At 42.3% G+C, this 16,795-nt stretch overlaps 1 protein-coding gene across 1 annotated transcript in view; it reads right to left on the bottom strand.

Annotated features, from left to right (window-relative positions):
• The window catches only part of SEMA3C (semaphorin 3C), a 166,106-nt gene that overhangs the window by 73,094 nt on the left and 76,217 nt on the right, over positions 1–16,795 (bottom strand). Inside the window, exons 3-4 of the mRNA XM_087873409.1 lie at positions 7,477–7,637; positions 542–604 (exon numbers count right to left, since the gene is read on the bottom strand). Of these exons, the coding sequence (XP_087729535.1) occupies positions 542–604; positions 7,477–7,637 (224 nt within the window). The remainder of the gene's footprint in view (positions 1–541; positions 605–7,476; positions 7,638–16,795) is intronic.

The following is a 16,795-nucleotide window of genomic DNA, read 5'->3' on the forward strand; positions in this document are numbered from 1 at the left end:
AACACAGCTATCATGTCTCCCCTGGTCCTTCTTTTCATTAAACTAGACATACCCAGTTCCTGCAACTGTATTCCTTCAGGATACAGAATACAGGATTGTGATGGTTAACGTAGTATAGATGCATTATAGCCATAATCAATTCCTGCAACTGTTCTTTATATTACAGATTAAGAGAGTTGGAAGGGACCTTGGAGGTCATCTAGTCCAACCCCCTCCTCACGCAGGTAGGGATTCCAACCGCGGACCTTTCTGATTGACAAGCTCAGTGTTTTAGCCACTGAGCCACCTAGCAGATGAAGCTTTGCTCACTCACTTGCCACTTGTGCAGCCCGGTTCCCAACAATCCAGAGTTTGGTACCGTTCGACAGACCGAAGATTCTGGACCTCTGATCTAGACTCTTGCAGCTATCAAATTCCACAGAATCGTCCAGCCCAAAGAGTATTTAAGGAAAACTATGCCATTTCCCTTCTGCTCTTGGCTGTATTGACAGTCCAGGCAGCCAAATGTATAATTAAAAGGAAAAAAAACTAAAAGACTTACTGTGGGATCTTTGCCAGCCATTTTGCACTCGTCCACCTTGGCTGTTGATGCTGGCCAGAAAATCTGCATGGAAAGAAAACAAAATATTTTAAATGGATTACATAATCTTTAATACATAGTCAGGGAGGAGGGGATTAGTCTGAACTGAACCTACTGCCTTTGCATCGTGCCTAAACTCGTAAAGTCAATATTTTTGTACAACTAGCTTGCTGGAGAAATTCTATCTTCAGTTTTTCTTATGGAAAACCTATTTAAGGGACGGAAGGCAGTAGTTTTCTTTTCTTCTTCCACTCCTAACTCTCTTCTGAAGTACCCATTGAATCACAGAATAAGAGAGTTGGAAGGGATCTCGGAGATCTTCTAGTCCAACCCATTGCTCAAGCAGGAAACCCTGCACCATTCAGACAAACAATCTCTTCTTAAAAGAGAACCATGTTGGATCACCCACAACTTCTGGAGGTACGTTCTGGAGGTACGTTCTGAAGCACCCACAACTCCTTAAGAACCTGGTTTGGGGTACTTGATTTGACTACCAGGACAGTAGAGGAATCAATGCACGGTAAGTTGCACACTCAAAGAATCAAATTTGCACTTTGAGGGTACTTTTGGACTTTTAGAAGAAAGAGTTTGGTGGAGCTGTTAATCTCCTAGGCTAGACACTGTGAGTTCTAGTCCCATCTTAGATACAAAACCAACTGGGTGATCTTGGACAGTCCTTCTCACTCTCAGCCCTAGGAAGGAGGAGGAGGAGGAGGAGAAGGAGAAGAAGGGAAAGAGGAGGGGGAGGATGGGGGGAGGAGGAGGAGGAGAAGGAGGAGGAGGAGGAGAAGGAGAAGGAGAAGGGAAGAAGAAGAAGAAGAAGACGACAAGGGCAAACCACTTCTGAACATTTTGCCTGGCTTGTCCAGGGAAATGCTCGGAGTCAACCATGACCCGAAGGCACAAACATTTTGGTTTTGTGTAGTCATTGACATGTCCAGTGATTCATGACTACCTTTGGTGATCGTTGAGCAAGACAAAGCAGATCCGGCATGCCATCTGCAAGTTGATCATTCTTTGTCCAAACTTGCCTGAATGTTCTTTAAAGGATGGGAGGCTCAGGAGCAGGGTATTTTGGGAAGGTAGCTGCACTACTCTGGAAGATTCCAAGCCTCCAAATATATTCTCCTTCATTGGCAGCTACTTTTGCAGGCTTTAATATAACAAATAAAACTCTAAAGAATAATTTTTTGGCATTTCCATCATCCTTTTGAAGAGTTTACTTCTTAGTCTTCAACTTAGGGAATCTTACACGAATCCTGTATAATACAGCTCCCGAACAAAGAGAAGCGGTTCGATGACATCATATCGTCACCGCTACCGGATCGGCCGAACTGGGCAAAACCGGGAGGAACCCACCACTGGTTTCCTGCTTGAGTCAGGGTTGGACTAGAAGACCTCCAGGGTCCCTTCCAGCTCTACTTTGATTGAACCGAAATGCTTTAAAGTGCTATGGAGCAGTATATTCATCTTCTTTTGCTATTGCTAAAGTCAAAACAAACCATGATTCCCCAAAAGAGCAAATTCTCCATCAGATTCACGCAGGCTAGAGTAAGGGAAAACGAAATAGGTTTAGAAGCCAGACAAAAAAAGGGGGAAACTAAACTCCAGTTGCTATGAACAAAGAACACAGCTTAGTACTCTATGTTTGTTGGAGCAATTCCAACTTGTAGCAGTCTGCTGGCGGAATAAGATGCCATCAATCGTACTCTCATTTACTAGTCTAGAAAAGTTAGACAGACATTGTTCTCCTTCTGGTTCCTTCTGTGAAGTTTCAACAAATTCGTTCCGCTTGGAGGATCCACCATAAAATGCATCTCAAGTTTCCATAATTGCAATCGCTGTCAGTGTGAAAACATGTATTTGAATGAGACGTTAAACAGGGATTAGGAAATGCGGTTACAACTGGTGTGTGGGTGCCATCGCTCCCACGTTATTGCCTGGAGCAAGGCAGAATTCATGCAAAAGACCTGAACGAATAAGAAAGTGAAATGGCATGTGGTTGGAATATGATTTTTCTCTTCAGGAGAATCTGGAAACAGCTTGTAATTACTGGAATAGCATTTAAAGGAAGGGATGCTGAACTGATTCTATGTTGGAGAAGGCTTTTGAGAGTCCCTTGGCCTGCAAGAAAAACAAATCAGTCAAGCTTAAAGGAAATCAACCTTGACTTGAGGATACTGAAGATGAAGCTCAACGACTTTGGCCACCAAAAGAGAAGAGAGGATTCAAGACTGGACAGTCTTTTCTTATAAAAACCTCCAGTGATGGAGAACCACAACTTCTGGAGGCAATTCCTTGGAGAAGATGCTGATGTTGGGAAAAATGGAATGCCCAAAGAGAAGGGTACGGCAGAGGAGGAGATGGTTAGATAGTGTCATCAATACAACGAACATAATTTTGGGAAAACTCCAAGAGACAGTGGGGAACAGGGGAGCTTGGCGTGCTGTGGTCCATGGGTTTGTGAAGAGTCAGACACAACATAGCAACTAAACAACAACAAAATTTGTCTTGGGAGACTTCTGAGATAGTAGGAGTTGGACACAACTTAGTGACTGAACCACAAGAAGTTGTCAAAGCCTCCTGTGTGGTAAATGGACTTTAGCCAAGAAATTAGAACATCTTGAGATTCATTGAGGTCTTCCCACAACATGCCTCATCAAAGGAGAAGAGGACAACAGAGGAGGAGATGTCATTGTGTCAACAACACAATGAACACGGATTTGGGCAAACCATGATAGACGGAAGGCAAGGGGGTCTTGGCATGCTATGATCCATGAGGTTGTGAAGAGTCAGACACAATTTAGCAACTAAACAGCAACAAAATCTGCCTTGGGAGACTTCTGTAGTAGTAAACGTAATATTCAACATACAACTAGGAAGGAATACATAGAATTGAGGAGAGAAGCAACCTAGAACTAAGGAGAAATTTCCTCAGAACAATTAATCAGTGGAACAACTTGGAGGGTGGAAATGTTGGTGCATCTTATACACTGAATACAGTCATTTTTGGCCTCCCGAAACCCCGCCCCACGAGTCCCATTTTTGCCAAAAACAGGCCCATTTTGCAAAAACGGGGCCTGCAGAGGGTTTGGGAGGCCTGCAGAGTGTTCCTGGAGGCCGAGGAGGACAAAAACCGGATGCGCGGAGGCCAAAAACTATTTTTTTCTTGTTTTCCTCTTCGAAATCTTGGTGCATCTTCTATTCTGGTGTGTTTTATAGTCTGAAAAAAATGGTATTTTAAAGCAATATCTGACAAATGGATTCTTTGACCTTTATGCATGATTCACAGCCAGATTGGTGGAAGAAGCAACAAGCCCCATTTTGCTCACTTTTTTATTTTTATTGTAAATTTGGTAATTTGGAAGAATAATCCCGCTCTTTATCCTTTTCAACACACGGCACACCTCTCCATCCAGGAAAATATGTGTTGCAATAAAAATAAATACCGGTATATATAAAAATAATCTTTTCAAGCATCGTCAGCCCTGTGCACGGATGTCCCATATGTCCCATCTGTCTTGCTTTAGAAAGGAACAGCCTCTATTTTGAAATGACACTTGAAGGGAGCATTTTTAAAAGATCGTCCGTCTGTGAAGAAGTTTGGAGGGATTTGTTTCTCTTATGCCTCATGCTTGTCAGATCCCGACAATGGGGATGAATGCATGTGTTCACCGAGAAGTGCAGCCAGATTTACCGAGAGTTTAAATATTCTGTTAATATGGTCTTCTTAAAAACAACAACAACAATGAAAGAAATATGTCCGAGATGCTACTGTATTAGAGTATTTACCAGGGATGAAATTCAGCAGGTTCTGACAAGTTCTGGAGAACCGGTAGCGGAAATTTTGAGTAGTTTGGAGAACTGGCAAATACCACCTCTGGCTGTATCCAGATTGGGGTGGGAATGGAGATTTTGTAATATCCTTCCCCCAGGAATGGGGAGGGATTTTGAAGTATCCTTCCCCTGGAGTGGGGAGGGAATGGGGATTTTGCAGTATTCTTCCTCTGGAGTGGGGAGGGAATGGAGATTTTGCAGTATCCTTCCCCTGTCCATTAGTCCATCTCTAATGCTTATCCGGAAACCACATTTTTAAGGTTATTTAAGTAGTTATACACACAGACACACACAGAGATACACACACACATATATTCTTGGACTGCAGCCAAGAAATTAAAAGATGCTTGCTCCTGGGGAGGAAAGCCATGGCAAATCTAGACAGCATTCTAAAAAGCAGAGACATCACCCTGCCAACAAAAGTGTGTATAGTCAAGGCTATGGTGTTCCCAGTTGCAATGGATGGCTGTGAAAGTTGGACCATAAGGAAGGCTGAGCGCCAAAGAATGGAGGCCTTTGAACTCTGGTGCTGGAGAAGACTCCTGCGAGTCCCTTGGACTGCAAGGCCATCCAACCGGTCAGTCCTAGAGGAGATCGACCCCTGACTGCTCTTTAGAAGGCCAGATGCTGAAGATGAAACTCAAATACTTTGGCCACCGAATGAGAAGGAAGGACTCCCTGAAGAAGAGCCTAATGCTGGGAATGATTGAGGGCAAAGGAAGACTGGGATGACAAAGAACGAGGTGGCTGGATGGAGTCACTGAAGCAGTCGGCGTGAACTTTTATGTACACTGAGAGCATATGCACCAAGACAAATTCCTTGTGTGTCCAATCACACTTGGCCAATAAAAAATTCTATTTTATTCTATTCTATTAAATGGACTCCAGGGGATGGTAGAAGAAAGGAAGGGATGGAGGAAAATTGTCCACGGGGTCGTGATGGGTCAGACATGACTTCGCAATTTAACAACAACAATTAGTTATAATCTACTATAATTAAGTTTATTTAATTATTTGTTACAATCTACTGTAATTAAGGTGATTTAATTATTAGTTATAATCTGTGGTCGGTGTAAGCCATTTCCAACCACCATCCTAGAATTGTGGTATTTACTGCAATTGTGATCCAACGAATTGCATTTCAAATGCAATTTGTATCCATGTGTGATTGGATGAGATGGAGAAATGGGCCACTTCCTGTTGTGTGAAAGAAAAGTTGAGTGGCCTCAAAACCTAAAGAGATAAGACGTTTTTTGTAGAGCAAGACATATTTTGCTTTAGCCATACGGCCATACGGATCTAGGATATTAGGAACTTCACAAACATTACACCATTGGAAATGCATGCACATACAGTACTTAGTTGAAGCTGTCCAGGAAATATCATAACATGAGGATGTCTTGTTACTTCATACAGTATATATGTTCAGACAAAAATGATAGCTCAGGGCAAGTATTATTGCAGATCTATCCTACCCAGTGTTGGCCAAGCCAGCCTGTGTGGTTAACCACACAAAGCCAAACAAAGACTACATACTCACAATAATAAGTAAGATATGAAACCAGCGTAACCACATTATCTCATCCATAAGCTACAGAAATATGCAAACCGTAAATATTGATGCTTTCATAATTAAAAAGAACAAGTTGCAAGGAAAGGAAGGAAGGAAGGAAGGAAGGAAGGAAGGAAGGAAGGAAGGAAGGAAGGAAGGAAGGAGAAAGGGAATGGAAGATAATGAAAGGGAGGAAGGGAGGAAGGAGAAAAGGAATGGAAGATAATGAAAGCGGAGGAAGGAAGGAAGGAAGGAAGGAAGGAAGGAAGGAAGGAAGGAAGGAAGGAAGGAAGGAAGGAAGGAGAAAGGGAATGGAAATGAAATCAAGGGAGGGAGGGAAGGAAGGAGAAAGGGAATGGAAGATAATGAAAGGGAGGGAGGGAGGGAGGGAGGGAGGGAGGGAGGGAGGGAGGAAGGAAGGAAGGAAGGAAGGAAGGAAGGAAGGAAGGAAGGAAGGAAGGAGAAAGGGAATGGAAGATAATGAAAGGAAGGGAGGGAGGGAAGGAAGGAAGGAAGGAACCCATAGAACCGTGTAATTCTATTTTTAAAAAAACTAATTTATATTTTGGCGATATAATGTTAATACTACAATACAATATAGTAGTAATGGCACCGTACAGATTCCTCCACAAAAGAACCTATAGACAGAAGAGGAGATAATGGTTGGGACACAAAATTTAGGTGACTCTATCTTGGATAACTTTAGCTGGGCCAAAAAGCTTCAGAGGTCTATCTTCTATTTGTGACAAAGCCACATTCTCTCTTTTTCCTCAAGATTAGTTAAGTTTTTTGTTTCCTCTTTTAATGCGTCCATTGGAAAGGGACCAACCAGTGGAGGCCTCAAAATCAAGAAGATTTTGAACTAGCCTCGGGGGTAATCCATTTTCCACCCCGCTTGTCTACCATTTGATCCAAGATGATCCATCTCAGTGGTTTCCCATTTTACCTCCATCCTTAGATAATTACTCAGCTCCTTTTGTAAACTTAAAAGTTTTGACCTGGTATAAATACTTGTGGTCTGGCAGTGAAATCTATGTGAACATATCGTCTTGCTAATATGTTAAGCAAAATTGCTCCTGTAAAATGGAAAATTCATACAGCCTGTTAATGGGAGAATGAAACATGTTGTTATCCCTCCCTCTTTCATGTAAAATTTTTAAGTAGAAAATCTTCTGTCAGAGTGCGCACAGCTTTACTACGTGAGACAACCCAGGAGCAATAACAGCAAACAGAGGTTTGTCATAAAATATTGGTTTTATCTATAAAAGAATATATACTATACATACATGTACTATAGGCAGAGATCAAACAATCAGCAATTACAGCAGGGAAAAACACATGACGAGAGAGAGAGATGCCCTAACAGGGTCTCTTATTATTATACAGGCTCTTAAAGGGATAACAGCCAAAAAATCTTGCTCATTCCCATCATTGCATCATTGCAGCAGCTGGTCAGCTCTTAAATCTACCCTGACATCTTCCATTCCCAACCACACCGTGAACTTACGCTCAGTGGCTCCTGGCTTATGTTATTGATATTCAACGACAAAATGTGATCTTTGCTGCCAACGTAGATCCGATCTTGATCTTCATCCATCACTAATATCCTGTAGTCTAAGGGCTGATGGGAAAGAGAGTAAAATTGGGATGTTTTGGTTTCCTGTAGTTCTGCAAAAGAAAGAGAAATCTGAAATTAATTTACCTTCCACGGGTGATGAGCTTTATTAGAGATATTTTCAGCAACTAAAAAAAATCCAGCACAACTTGAAAAAAAGAAGCACAATCCCAATAAAAGTGAAGCAATTGAACACGAAATTTTCAGCAAAAATGACAATAATATCTGTGACAAAAATGATGGCCTTTCTTTTACTCTTAAGTAAATCATTTTACTTATCTTCATCATTTAACGAACCCATAATCCCTTGTGGGGTGGAGTCTGGGCAACTGAATGGAGCTAGAAGAGCGTTTGAATGACCGAATGCCCTTCCTATTGCCAATGTGGAGTTTTGTTCAGCTGATAAGGTCTCATTGTGCCCAGAGAGAGAAATATCTGCCTCCACCTAGGATCGAACACACAGCCTCCCGATTGTGAGGTGAGAGCTCCACCTCTAAGCCACCGCACCACTCCTAAGTAAATTACTTATGAAGCATCCAAAATAGCTTTATCCAGCCATCCAAACAATACAGTTTGATTAACGGAAATTTATTATTTGTAACTGTTCTTTTAAAAAAGAAAAATATGATACACTAAATTAATCAATGACATGCTTGCATGACAGGCCGGGATCAATGTCAAAAAGCCCAGAGAAATATATTTCATTTTATTTTTCTCCAAATGGAATCAGCGAAGATCAATTAAGACTTATTTTCTTTTGAGGTCAAGTCACCAAAAACCTTCTTTGAACTAAGGTTTACAACGGTGCAATTTTAACTGCATTTTCTCAGACACTTTTTACTACCAGTTCTGTGGGCGTGGCTTAGTGGGCGTGGCAGGGGAAGGATACTGCAAAATCCCCATTCCCTCCCCACTCGTGGGGCCAGCCAGAGGTGATATTTGCCAGTTCTCTGAACTACTCAAAATTTCTGCAGAATCTGTCAGAACCTGCTGGATTTCACCCCTGGAAGGTACACACCAGTATTGATGATCTTCAGAAATATTTATCTTGACAGATAACACCCAAAAATGCACGTATTTACACTCTTTTAATGCTTTTAAAGAAATATTTATTTATTCATTTCTTATTAAAATATTGGACACAGTACTACCATCCTGGCGTCAACTCCACCATACACACTAAAATATAAAACAAATATCATATATACTACCCAAACATTACAAATTATATATAATTATTCTACCCGATGTACTCAGTTATATTTACATACCTTATATCACATTTCGGGTTTACAAATCCTGATTATTTCCTGTTCCATCTCCCACCTCTTAGTTCCATCCATTGGTAAAATCTATTCCATATATCATGATATTCTGTCTCTCCTTTATTTTTTAATTCTAATGTCAATTTATCCATTTCTGCACAAACCAGTATTTTCTTTATTATCTCCCTTTCTAAAGGTATACTTTCATTTTTCCATTGATGGGCGTATACCATTCTTGCTGCCGTTATGATGTGTAATATTAAATACGTTGATCCTTCACTATGTCCCTGTGTTATGATTCCTAATAAAAATAATTCTGGTTTAAATTCTAATCTTTGTCCAACAATTTCCTCTAACCACATCTGAATCCGTCGCCAAAATGCTTTCGCTTTTTTGCACGTCCACCACATGTGATAGTATGTGCCTAATACTTGATTGCATTTCCAGCATTTCGGGGATATATTACTAAACATTTTAGCCAATCTTGCTGGAGGAAGATGCCACCTATAAAATAATTTATATAAATTCTCCTTGTATGATGTGGCCAGTGTTAATTTCCTATTTTCTTTTAAAGCTTTTTTTTTGATGTGTGCTGCTTAATGTGAAATTATGAGTGCAGGAAGGTAGAAATGATATGAGTTGGAATTTGATATTTGTTTCTCCATAATCTCCTCTTAGGGATGGGGATTCATCCAGAGTTTTGAACCTCATTTTCGCCAGAACAGCATTTTGCAAATACATGAGCTGAACCTTCCATGACTTCAATCAAACTTGATAAGTGTTAAGCCTTGAGAGGAGATGCATAATTAAGTCTTTCCCTATGCTTGCGAACCAACTCAATCAGGATATTTGAGTCTTCGTTAAGTGGTGTGGAAACTTTGACTTGCTACTATTCTTATCCAAACACCGCATTGAAAGGATCAGCAGTCTGTTCTCCCACAGGAATTCTAAGTGACTACAAAGCCAAAGTATCTGAGTTTCAATCTCAACCAATCATAAATTGGGTAGAAATAATAAATAACTGGCATATATATATTGGCTTTGTAGTCACTTAGAATTCTTGTGGAAGAACAGACTCTGATCCTTTCAGTGTGGTGTTTGGATAAGAATAGTAGCAAGTCAAAGTTTCCACACCACTTAACAAAGACTCAAATCTCTCTCTCTCTCTCTCTCTCTCTCTCTCTCTCTCTCTCTCTCTCTCTCTCTCTCTCTCTCTCTCTCTCTCTCTTCCTTTAAGGAACTTAGATCTAGAACACTGGTCTTCCTCAATGCAATTCAATGCAACCCCATTCCTTAAGATTTTACCTTAAAAATTCTTTTATCAAAGAAAGCAGTGAAATATATTTGTCAAAGAAGCCACCGGAATGCTAAACCGCTTAGTATTCTACAAATCATAATTTTGAATAGCAATAAAAGCAAGATTTTAATCTATCAGTCAAATAGCTACTGATCCTTATTTCAAAGGAATTGCCTTTGGGGAGAGGAGGCGGAGCAGAAGGAGGAAGAGGTGGGGAGGGAGGAGAAGAAGAAGAAGGAGAAGGAGAAGGAGAAGGAGAAGGAGAAGGAGAAGGAGAAGGAGAAGGAGAAGGAGAAGGAGAAGGAGAAGGAGAAGGAAGTCCCAGTATTTGCATCTGTGTGTCTGGTGGTTTCTATAAATATTCACTCACTAATTTATTATAGGACTGCTGGGAAAGGACAAGACATGATCTTCTTCAGAAGTAGGTCAACGAAAGGAGAAGGTATGTCCTTCTAGAACAGAAATCCCTGGCAAGGGAAGGCTTCTTATTTGCATGGTTGTCCAGAAGGTCATTAAGAGAAGAAGCCTTGACCTTCACAATTACCTCTGAATTGCAGTTTTAATGTGGCTAAGGAACACCACCATGAGAGGCAATCACTGTAGCCGTATCTCAGGCTCTTCTCATCTGAGCTTGCACCAACCTATTGGGTGTCCTCTCTGACATTCATGGGCTATATGGAACCCACTCTGCTGGCACGTTCTTGAGAAGTTCAGCTTGCCAGACATGTGCTAATAAACAGTGCTCAACCTCCATTGCGTCACTTCGTTAAGAAAACATCTTCTTAAAAATAATATACAGTTATCCCTGTGCAGAGACCCGTGAAGACACATTAGCTCCTAGTTCCGCCATATTAGCAATTAATTTATGACACGAAGAGCTTTAATAGATGGGGCTTTCCATTTGTAAGAAAGAAATTGAACCGTTAGCTTCTTAGCTCGTAAAATATATGACTCCATCAACGGGCAATTAAAAGTATGTTAGGAGGATGAGGTCTGGCATATTGCGAAGGAATAAATTTTAATTTCCAAAGAGACAGTTTAGAATTATAACCGATCATCCCCTATTGTCCCCTCCCTGTGATGTCCCCATTTTCTGAAAACATGTAGAGACAAGAAACACTTCCCGGCTTTTGATTAATCGCCTTCCCCTTAGCATTAATCTTCATGGATTAAGCTACTCATAGTTTAACGATGATGCTACAGTGCGGTGCATAGTTATTAATTATGCTTATCATCAGGCATATCCTACTTTGAGCCTTTCATGGCAATCTTATCCATACGAGACACATGTTGCGTTCCGTACCAAAATATTCTACTACTTGCATCATACCCTGCAATTCTGCTGAAAGATTCACTACGCCGTATTTTCCACCATCTCTTTCTATTTTACTTCTTGTATATATGAAGCACAAAGCCAACTAGCGGTGCTTAAAAAAAAAATGAATTTCTAGTCTTGGAGTTCGCCCAACGGTTGGTTTCCATTTCAGAGAAACTTTGTCTGCCTTTCTGTTCAGATTTAATCTGAATACAGGTAGCCCGAGGCTTATGCCCACAATTGAGGTCAGCGTTTACGTTGCTAAGTGAGAAATGTGTTAAGTGGGTTTTGCCCACCTTCCTTGCCACGTTTGTTAAGTGAATCACTGCAGTTGTTAAGTCAGGAACCCGGTTGTTAAGTGAATCTGGCTTCCTCACTGACTTTGCTGGTTAAGAGGTCACAAAAGGGGATGACAGTGATTCCCCAGGACATTGCAACCGTCGTAAAAATGAGTCAGTTGTCAAGCATCTGGATGCAAATCATAGGGATGCTGCAACAGTCATGAAAGTGGTCATAAGACATTTTTTTTTTCAGGGACGTCTTCACTTCAAACGGTCACTAAACGAACTGCTGTAAGCCAAGGATTATCTGGAGAGAGCAATTCTGCATGGATCCACGCCAAAATCTAAATGAATATTGCCATGTTAGGTTAATCAAGTCTATTTGGTGATATCTGTTCAGTCCTCTTGGGAAAAAAAAAATCATGTTGTTGCTTGTACAAGCAAAATTAATTTTATTTTATTATTTTTTTCTTGTACAAAGTTAGACACTTTGTTCCAGTGGTGGGATTCAGCCGGTCCAGGCCGGTTTGAGTGAACCGGTAATTTAACTGCTGGATGGCCCCACCCCTTCCCACCACGCCCCTTTCAGGAGTCCGTATGCTCCCCATTTTGGCTCCCAGGTAAGTGCAGGGAGGCCTAGTAGGCCCAAAACGGGGCATAGGGAGTGCAGCGAGGCCCCCCCACGGCCCGTTTTTGCTCCCAGGAGGCTTCAGAGAAGCCTAGTAGGCCCAAAACAGGGCCTGGTGGGGGTGGCGCATCTGTCCTCCCTCGTGGCCTGTTTTTGCTCCCAGCGGGATGCAAAAGAAAGTGTCTTCAGAAGAAAGTGTTGAAGGCTGATTAGCTAGCCTCACATACCATAAGCCAGGGTTTTCTTTTAACTATGGTTATGAGGCAAGTCTTAAGGGTCTGATTCCCACCTAACTGGTGGCTTACAAACCAAAATGGCTTGATTTCCAGTTGGGATACTCACAGGCTGTTGTAAAAAAAAAAAAACAGAAATGTGCAGACCTACAAAATGAATGAAGGTTAAATATTTTTAAATAAAAAAGAATGAAAGAGTCGGGGTCTCTAAACATAATCATGTTTAAAGATGTGGTTGTACAACTTTATTATTATTATTATTTTTTAAGGGTGAAAAATTGCAGGTTGGAAACCGGTTCCTTGTTCAAACACATTTTGCACTACACAAACTCAGCCTCTCCGTAAAACCCATATCGTAAAAAATATTTGCTGCTGTTCCTATCTGGGTATCGACGTTTAAAATAGCCCTGAGAACTATTGCAAAACTTTGGTACGTTCCCATATGAGATATGGCTTATCGATCGGTGGATAATAGGCCCTTGTTTGCCAGTTAACAGGATGTCGTTCGTGCATTTCCAGGGGTCAAATATTATTTAAAAAGTAGGAAGAATCGAGCATCTAATGTACCCCATGTGAACAAAAACCTCTGGCCGGGCAGTGATAGCATTCAGTGTATAGTGCTAGGGCAATTACAAATTGTATGTAGACTGACTAAACAAAAGGACATTTTGTCTATGGAGATTCTCCGTCATCTAGGACATGGTTGTCCCAAAGGAGCTTTTTTTCAAGAGGCAACTGGACCTCCTGGTTTTTTCTTTTGAAGACGTTTCACTTCTCACCCAAGAAGCTTCTTCAGCTCTGACTGGATGGTGGGGAATGGAAGGATTTATACTCCTTGCGGACAGCTGGTCATTTGCATCCTTTTAGAGGGTCATTGAGGCCACTTGGAGGTTTGTCTGTGTCCTCAGCATCACCCGAGTGGTGCAAATGGTTGTGGAGCAGCGGTGAAATGCTCCCGGTTCAGACCGGTTCAACCAAACTGGTAGCGATGGCGGCCGATGGTTCGGAGTACTGGTAGCGATTGTGGTGTGAGGCTCCACCCACTCACCCGGTCATCGTTACCTCCTGGTTTTAACCAGGAAGTAACCTGTTTTTTACCTTCTGCGCATGTGCAGAGGGACCGCTCGTGCACATGATGCGTGCGCGTGGCATATGCACTTTCACACTGGTTGGGGAGGTAATTTCACCCATGGTGTGGAGCCCTCTTGGAACTGTTAAAAGGACTATGTTGTAGACTGCAGATAGATAGATAGATAGATAGATAGATAGATAGATAGATAGATAGATAGATAAACAGAGGCACTTGGGCCTTTTTGCAGGAAAGCAACGTTGCTAACTCTGTTTCTAGTCGGCATCTCTTGTTTGTTTCTGAACTTCATGGGGCTTTGCCAAGTAAGGCATTTGGCAGGGTGTCAAAGATAAAGGTTGGTGATTATCCCAAAGGACTTGCTTTGCAACTAATTGGGACTTAGCTGGGAATGAAAGTAATTCTCAGCTGTTACAATAAAATAGGTTTGTTTGGGACTAATTGTGTATTGTAATGGTTTAGTAAGCCTAGGTCACAACACTTCAGTTCTGACTGGATGGCGGGGAATGGAAGTTATTTATACTCCTTGCAGACAGCTGGTCATTTGCATCCTTTTAGAGGGTCGTTGTAGACTAGAGATACATGATGTCATATCCCTCTCCCTCTGTTGAGAGCGGGGCTGTTCAATTTGGACATAGATGGCCTCTTTATTTATTTATTTATTTAATTTTTATACCGCCCTTCTCCTGAAGGATTCAGGATGGTGAACAGTTAAAATAGCATACATATAAAATGTGAATATAAGATGATTAAGCCAATTTGGTTCATCGGTTAAGAATCTTCAGCAAAAAGATTTAGAACAATTAGAAGAGATTTATGGTGAAACAGAAAGGTCTTAAGTGCACGACGGAAAGTACGAAGATCTGGGATCATTCGTATCCCTGGGGGTAACGTGTTCCAAAGGGTAGGTGCCCCCACAGAAAAGGCTCTTTCTCTGGGAACCACCAGTCGACATTGCTTTAGTGACGGCACCCTGAGGACGCCCACCCCGTGGGAGCGTGTTGGTTGGTGGGAGGTTATTGGTTGCAGAAGGTGGTCTCGTAGGTACCCAGGTCCTAAGCCATGGAGCACTTTGACCCCTCTTTCAAACCAGTCATCCTCTCGGTCCAAAATATGGACTTTTTTTGTCTTCAAAAGAATGGCCTTTTTTCTTTTAAATGCAGATGGACTGCTGAATCTTGTCCTGATGTAAGAGATTGTGAGTTCAAGTCCTGCCTTAGCCGTGAAAGCCAGCTGGGTGACTTTAAGCCAATCACCAGGAGATGGTGAATTCTATAGTCCACCCTTAGGCATGAAAGCTAGGGCCATTCATTCTCTCTCAGCCCAACTCACTTCACATGGTTGTTGTTATGGGGGGGGGGGAAGGAGAGGAAGGTGTGTTGGGTATGTTTGCCACCTTGAGTTGTTTGTGAAAATGCATGAAGGCTGGATACAAATCAATGAATAAATGCATTGTTTCTCTCATCCATCGAATTAGGTCAGGATCCAGGAAGCACGCCTTTTCTCTCACCATTCCCGCTCTCTGAAATAGTATTCCCTCTGGAACTTCTCTCACCTCCCCTTTTATCTTGCTTTAAAGGTAAAGGTTCCCCTCGCACATATGTGCTAGTCGTTCCTGACTCTAGGGGGCGGTGCTCATCTCCGTTTCAAAGCCGAAGAGCCAGCGCTGTCCGAAGACGTCTCCGTGGTCACATGGCCAGCATGATTCAACGCCAAAGGCGCACGGAATGCTGTTCCCTTCCCACCAAAGGTGGTCCCTATTTTTCTACTTGCATTTTTTACCTGCTTTCGAACTGCTAGGTTGGCAGAAGCTGGGACAAGTCACGGGAGCTCACCCCTTTACGCAACACTAGGGATTCGAACCGCTGAACTGCCGACCTTTCAATCAACAAGCTCAGTGTCTTAGCCACTGAGCCACCGCGTCCCTACTATCTTGCTTTAAAAAGACCTTAAAACCTTAAAAACCCTTGAGTTTACTGATGGGTGGGTCACCAACAGTTCTCTTATCGTGAGAGGGAATGCTACATCTTTCCTGTCGCTTCAGCTTTTGATGGTGATGTTTTAATACCGTACGCCACCCAGAGTCATTTTGAACGGGGAAAGGCCTCAGAAAAGCCACAAAAGAAATTGAAATTCATTTTCTGACCACTCGTTCACATCCCTTTCTCTCTCCCTTGGCCCTGTTTTCTTTTTATCTGGGATCTTTTATACGAAACCTCCCCCCTCCCCCCAAAAAATAGATCTGCTTTTGACAATTGATTGAAGAGTTTTGCAGAAGTTGGTTTTTCCAAATGGCTTTCCATGAATACATCTGTTCTGACCCAGCTCTCCAAACACGACAAACCCTCTGAAGTGAACTCAAAAGATTCCTTTAATCCTTTCTCTCTCACTGCAGGCTAACAAGTCCAAACAGCCAGGAGATGAATAGTTGTCTGCCACATCTATTCATCTCTACCCATTGCCTTTTATCCCCAGAGCTAGGGTGGGGTTTCGCTAGCAGCAGTGGCTCTTCCGTCCCAAGGACCGGCTCATAGATTTCCACTGCTCTCCTCTCCTCTGCCTTCTTCTGCACATCCGCGCATCAGGCACTGGACCCAGCTGTTCCTCCTCTTCCTCATCAGCCACCTTCAGACTTGGGGGCTGTTGACCCTCCGTCTGAGGGCTGACGGATGGCCCAGGCTCCGCCTCTGTCTCTCTCTCTCTCTCTGCCAGCTCCATTCCCTCTTCCCCCTCGGAGCTCCCAGGTTGCATGGATGCTGACCCTGCCTCCCATGCTTCCTCCTCCTCCTCCTCCTCCTCTAATTCAGCAGCTGGAGGGGCCAGTGACCGACAGTCCACAATGAAATCCATCATTGGCAAAGACCCTTTATGAAGCAGGTTATTGCTTCAGCGCATTGTAAGCTGCCCTGAGTCTCCGGAGAAGGGCGGCATATAAATCAAATTAAAAAAAAAATGAAGCAGGTTGCTAATTCCCAGCTCTTGATCACAGATACAATGCAGAATAATACCAATTACCATTTTGACACGGTGAGAGAGTGAAAATGATTATTCCAGCAACAGAAGGTGAAAACACCAGCTAGAAAGCACTGCTCGCACATCACCGTA

Source organism: Pantherophis guttatus, chromosome 7 (genome assembly GCF_059756535.1).
Source record: "Pantherophis guttatus breed Tessera chromosome 7, ASM5975653v1, whole genome shotgun sequence".
In the NCBI taxonomy this organism is placed as follows: domain Eukaryota; kingdom Metazoa; phylum Chordata; class Lepidosauria; order Squamata; family Colubridae; genus Pantherophis; species Pantherophis guttatus.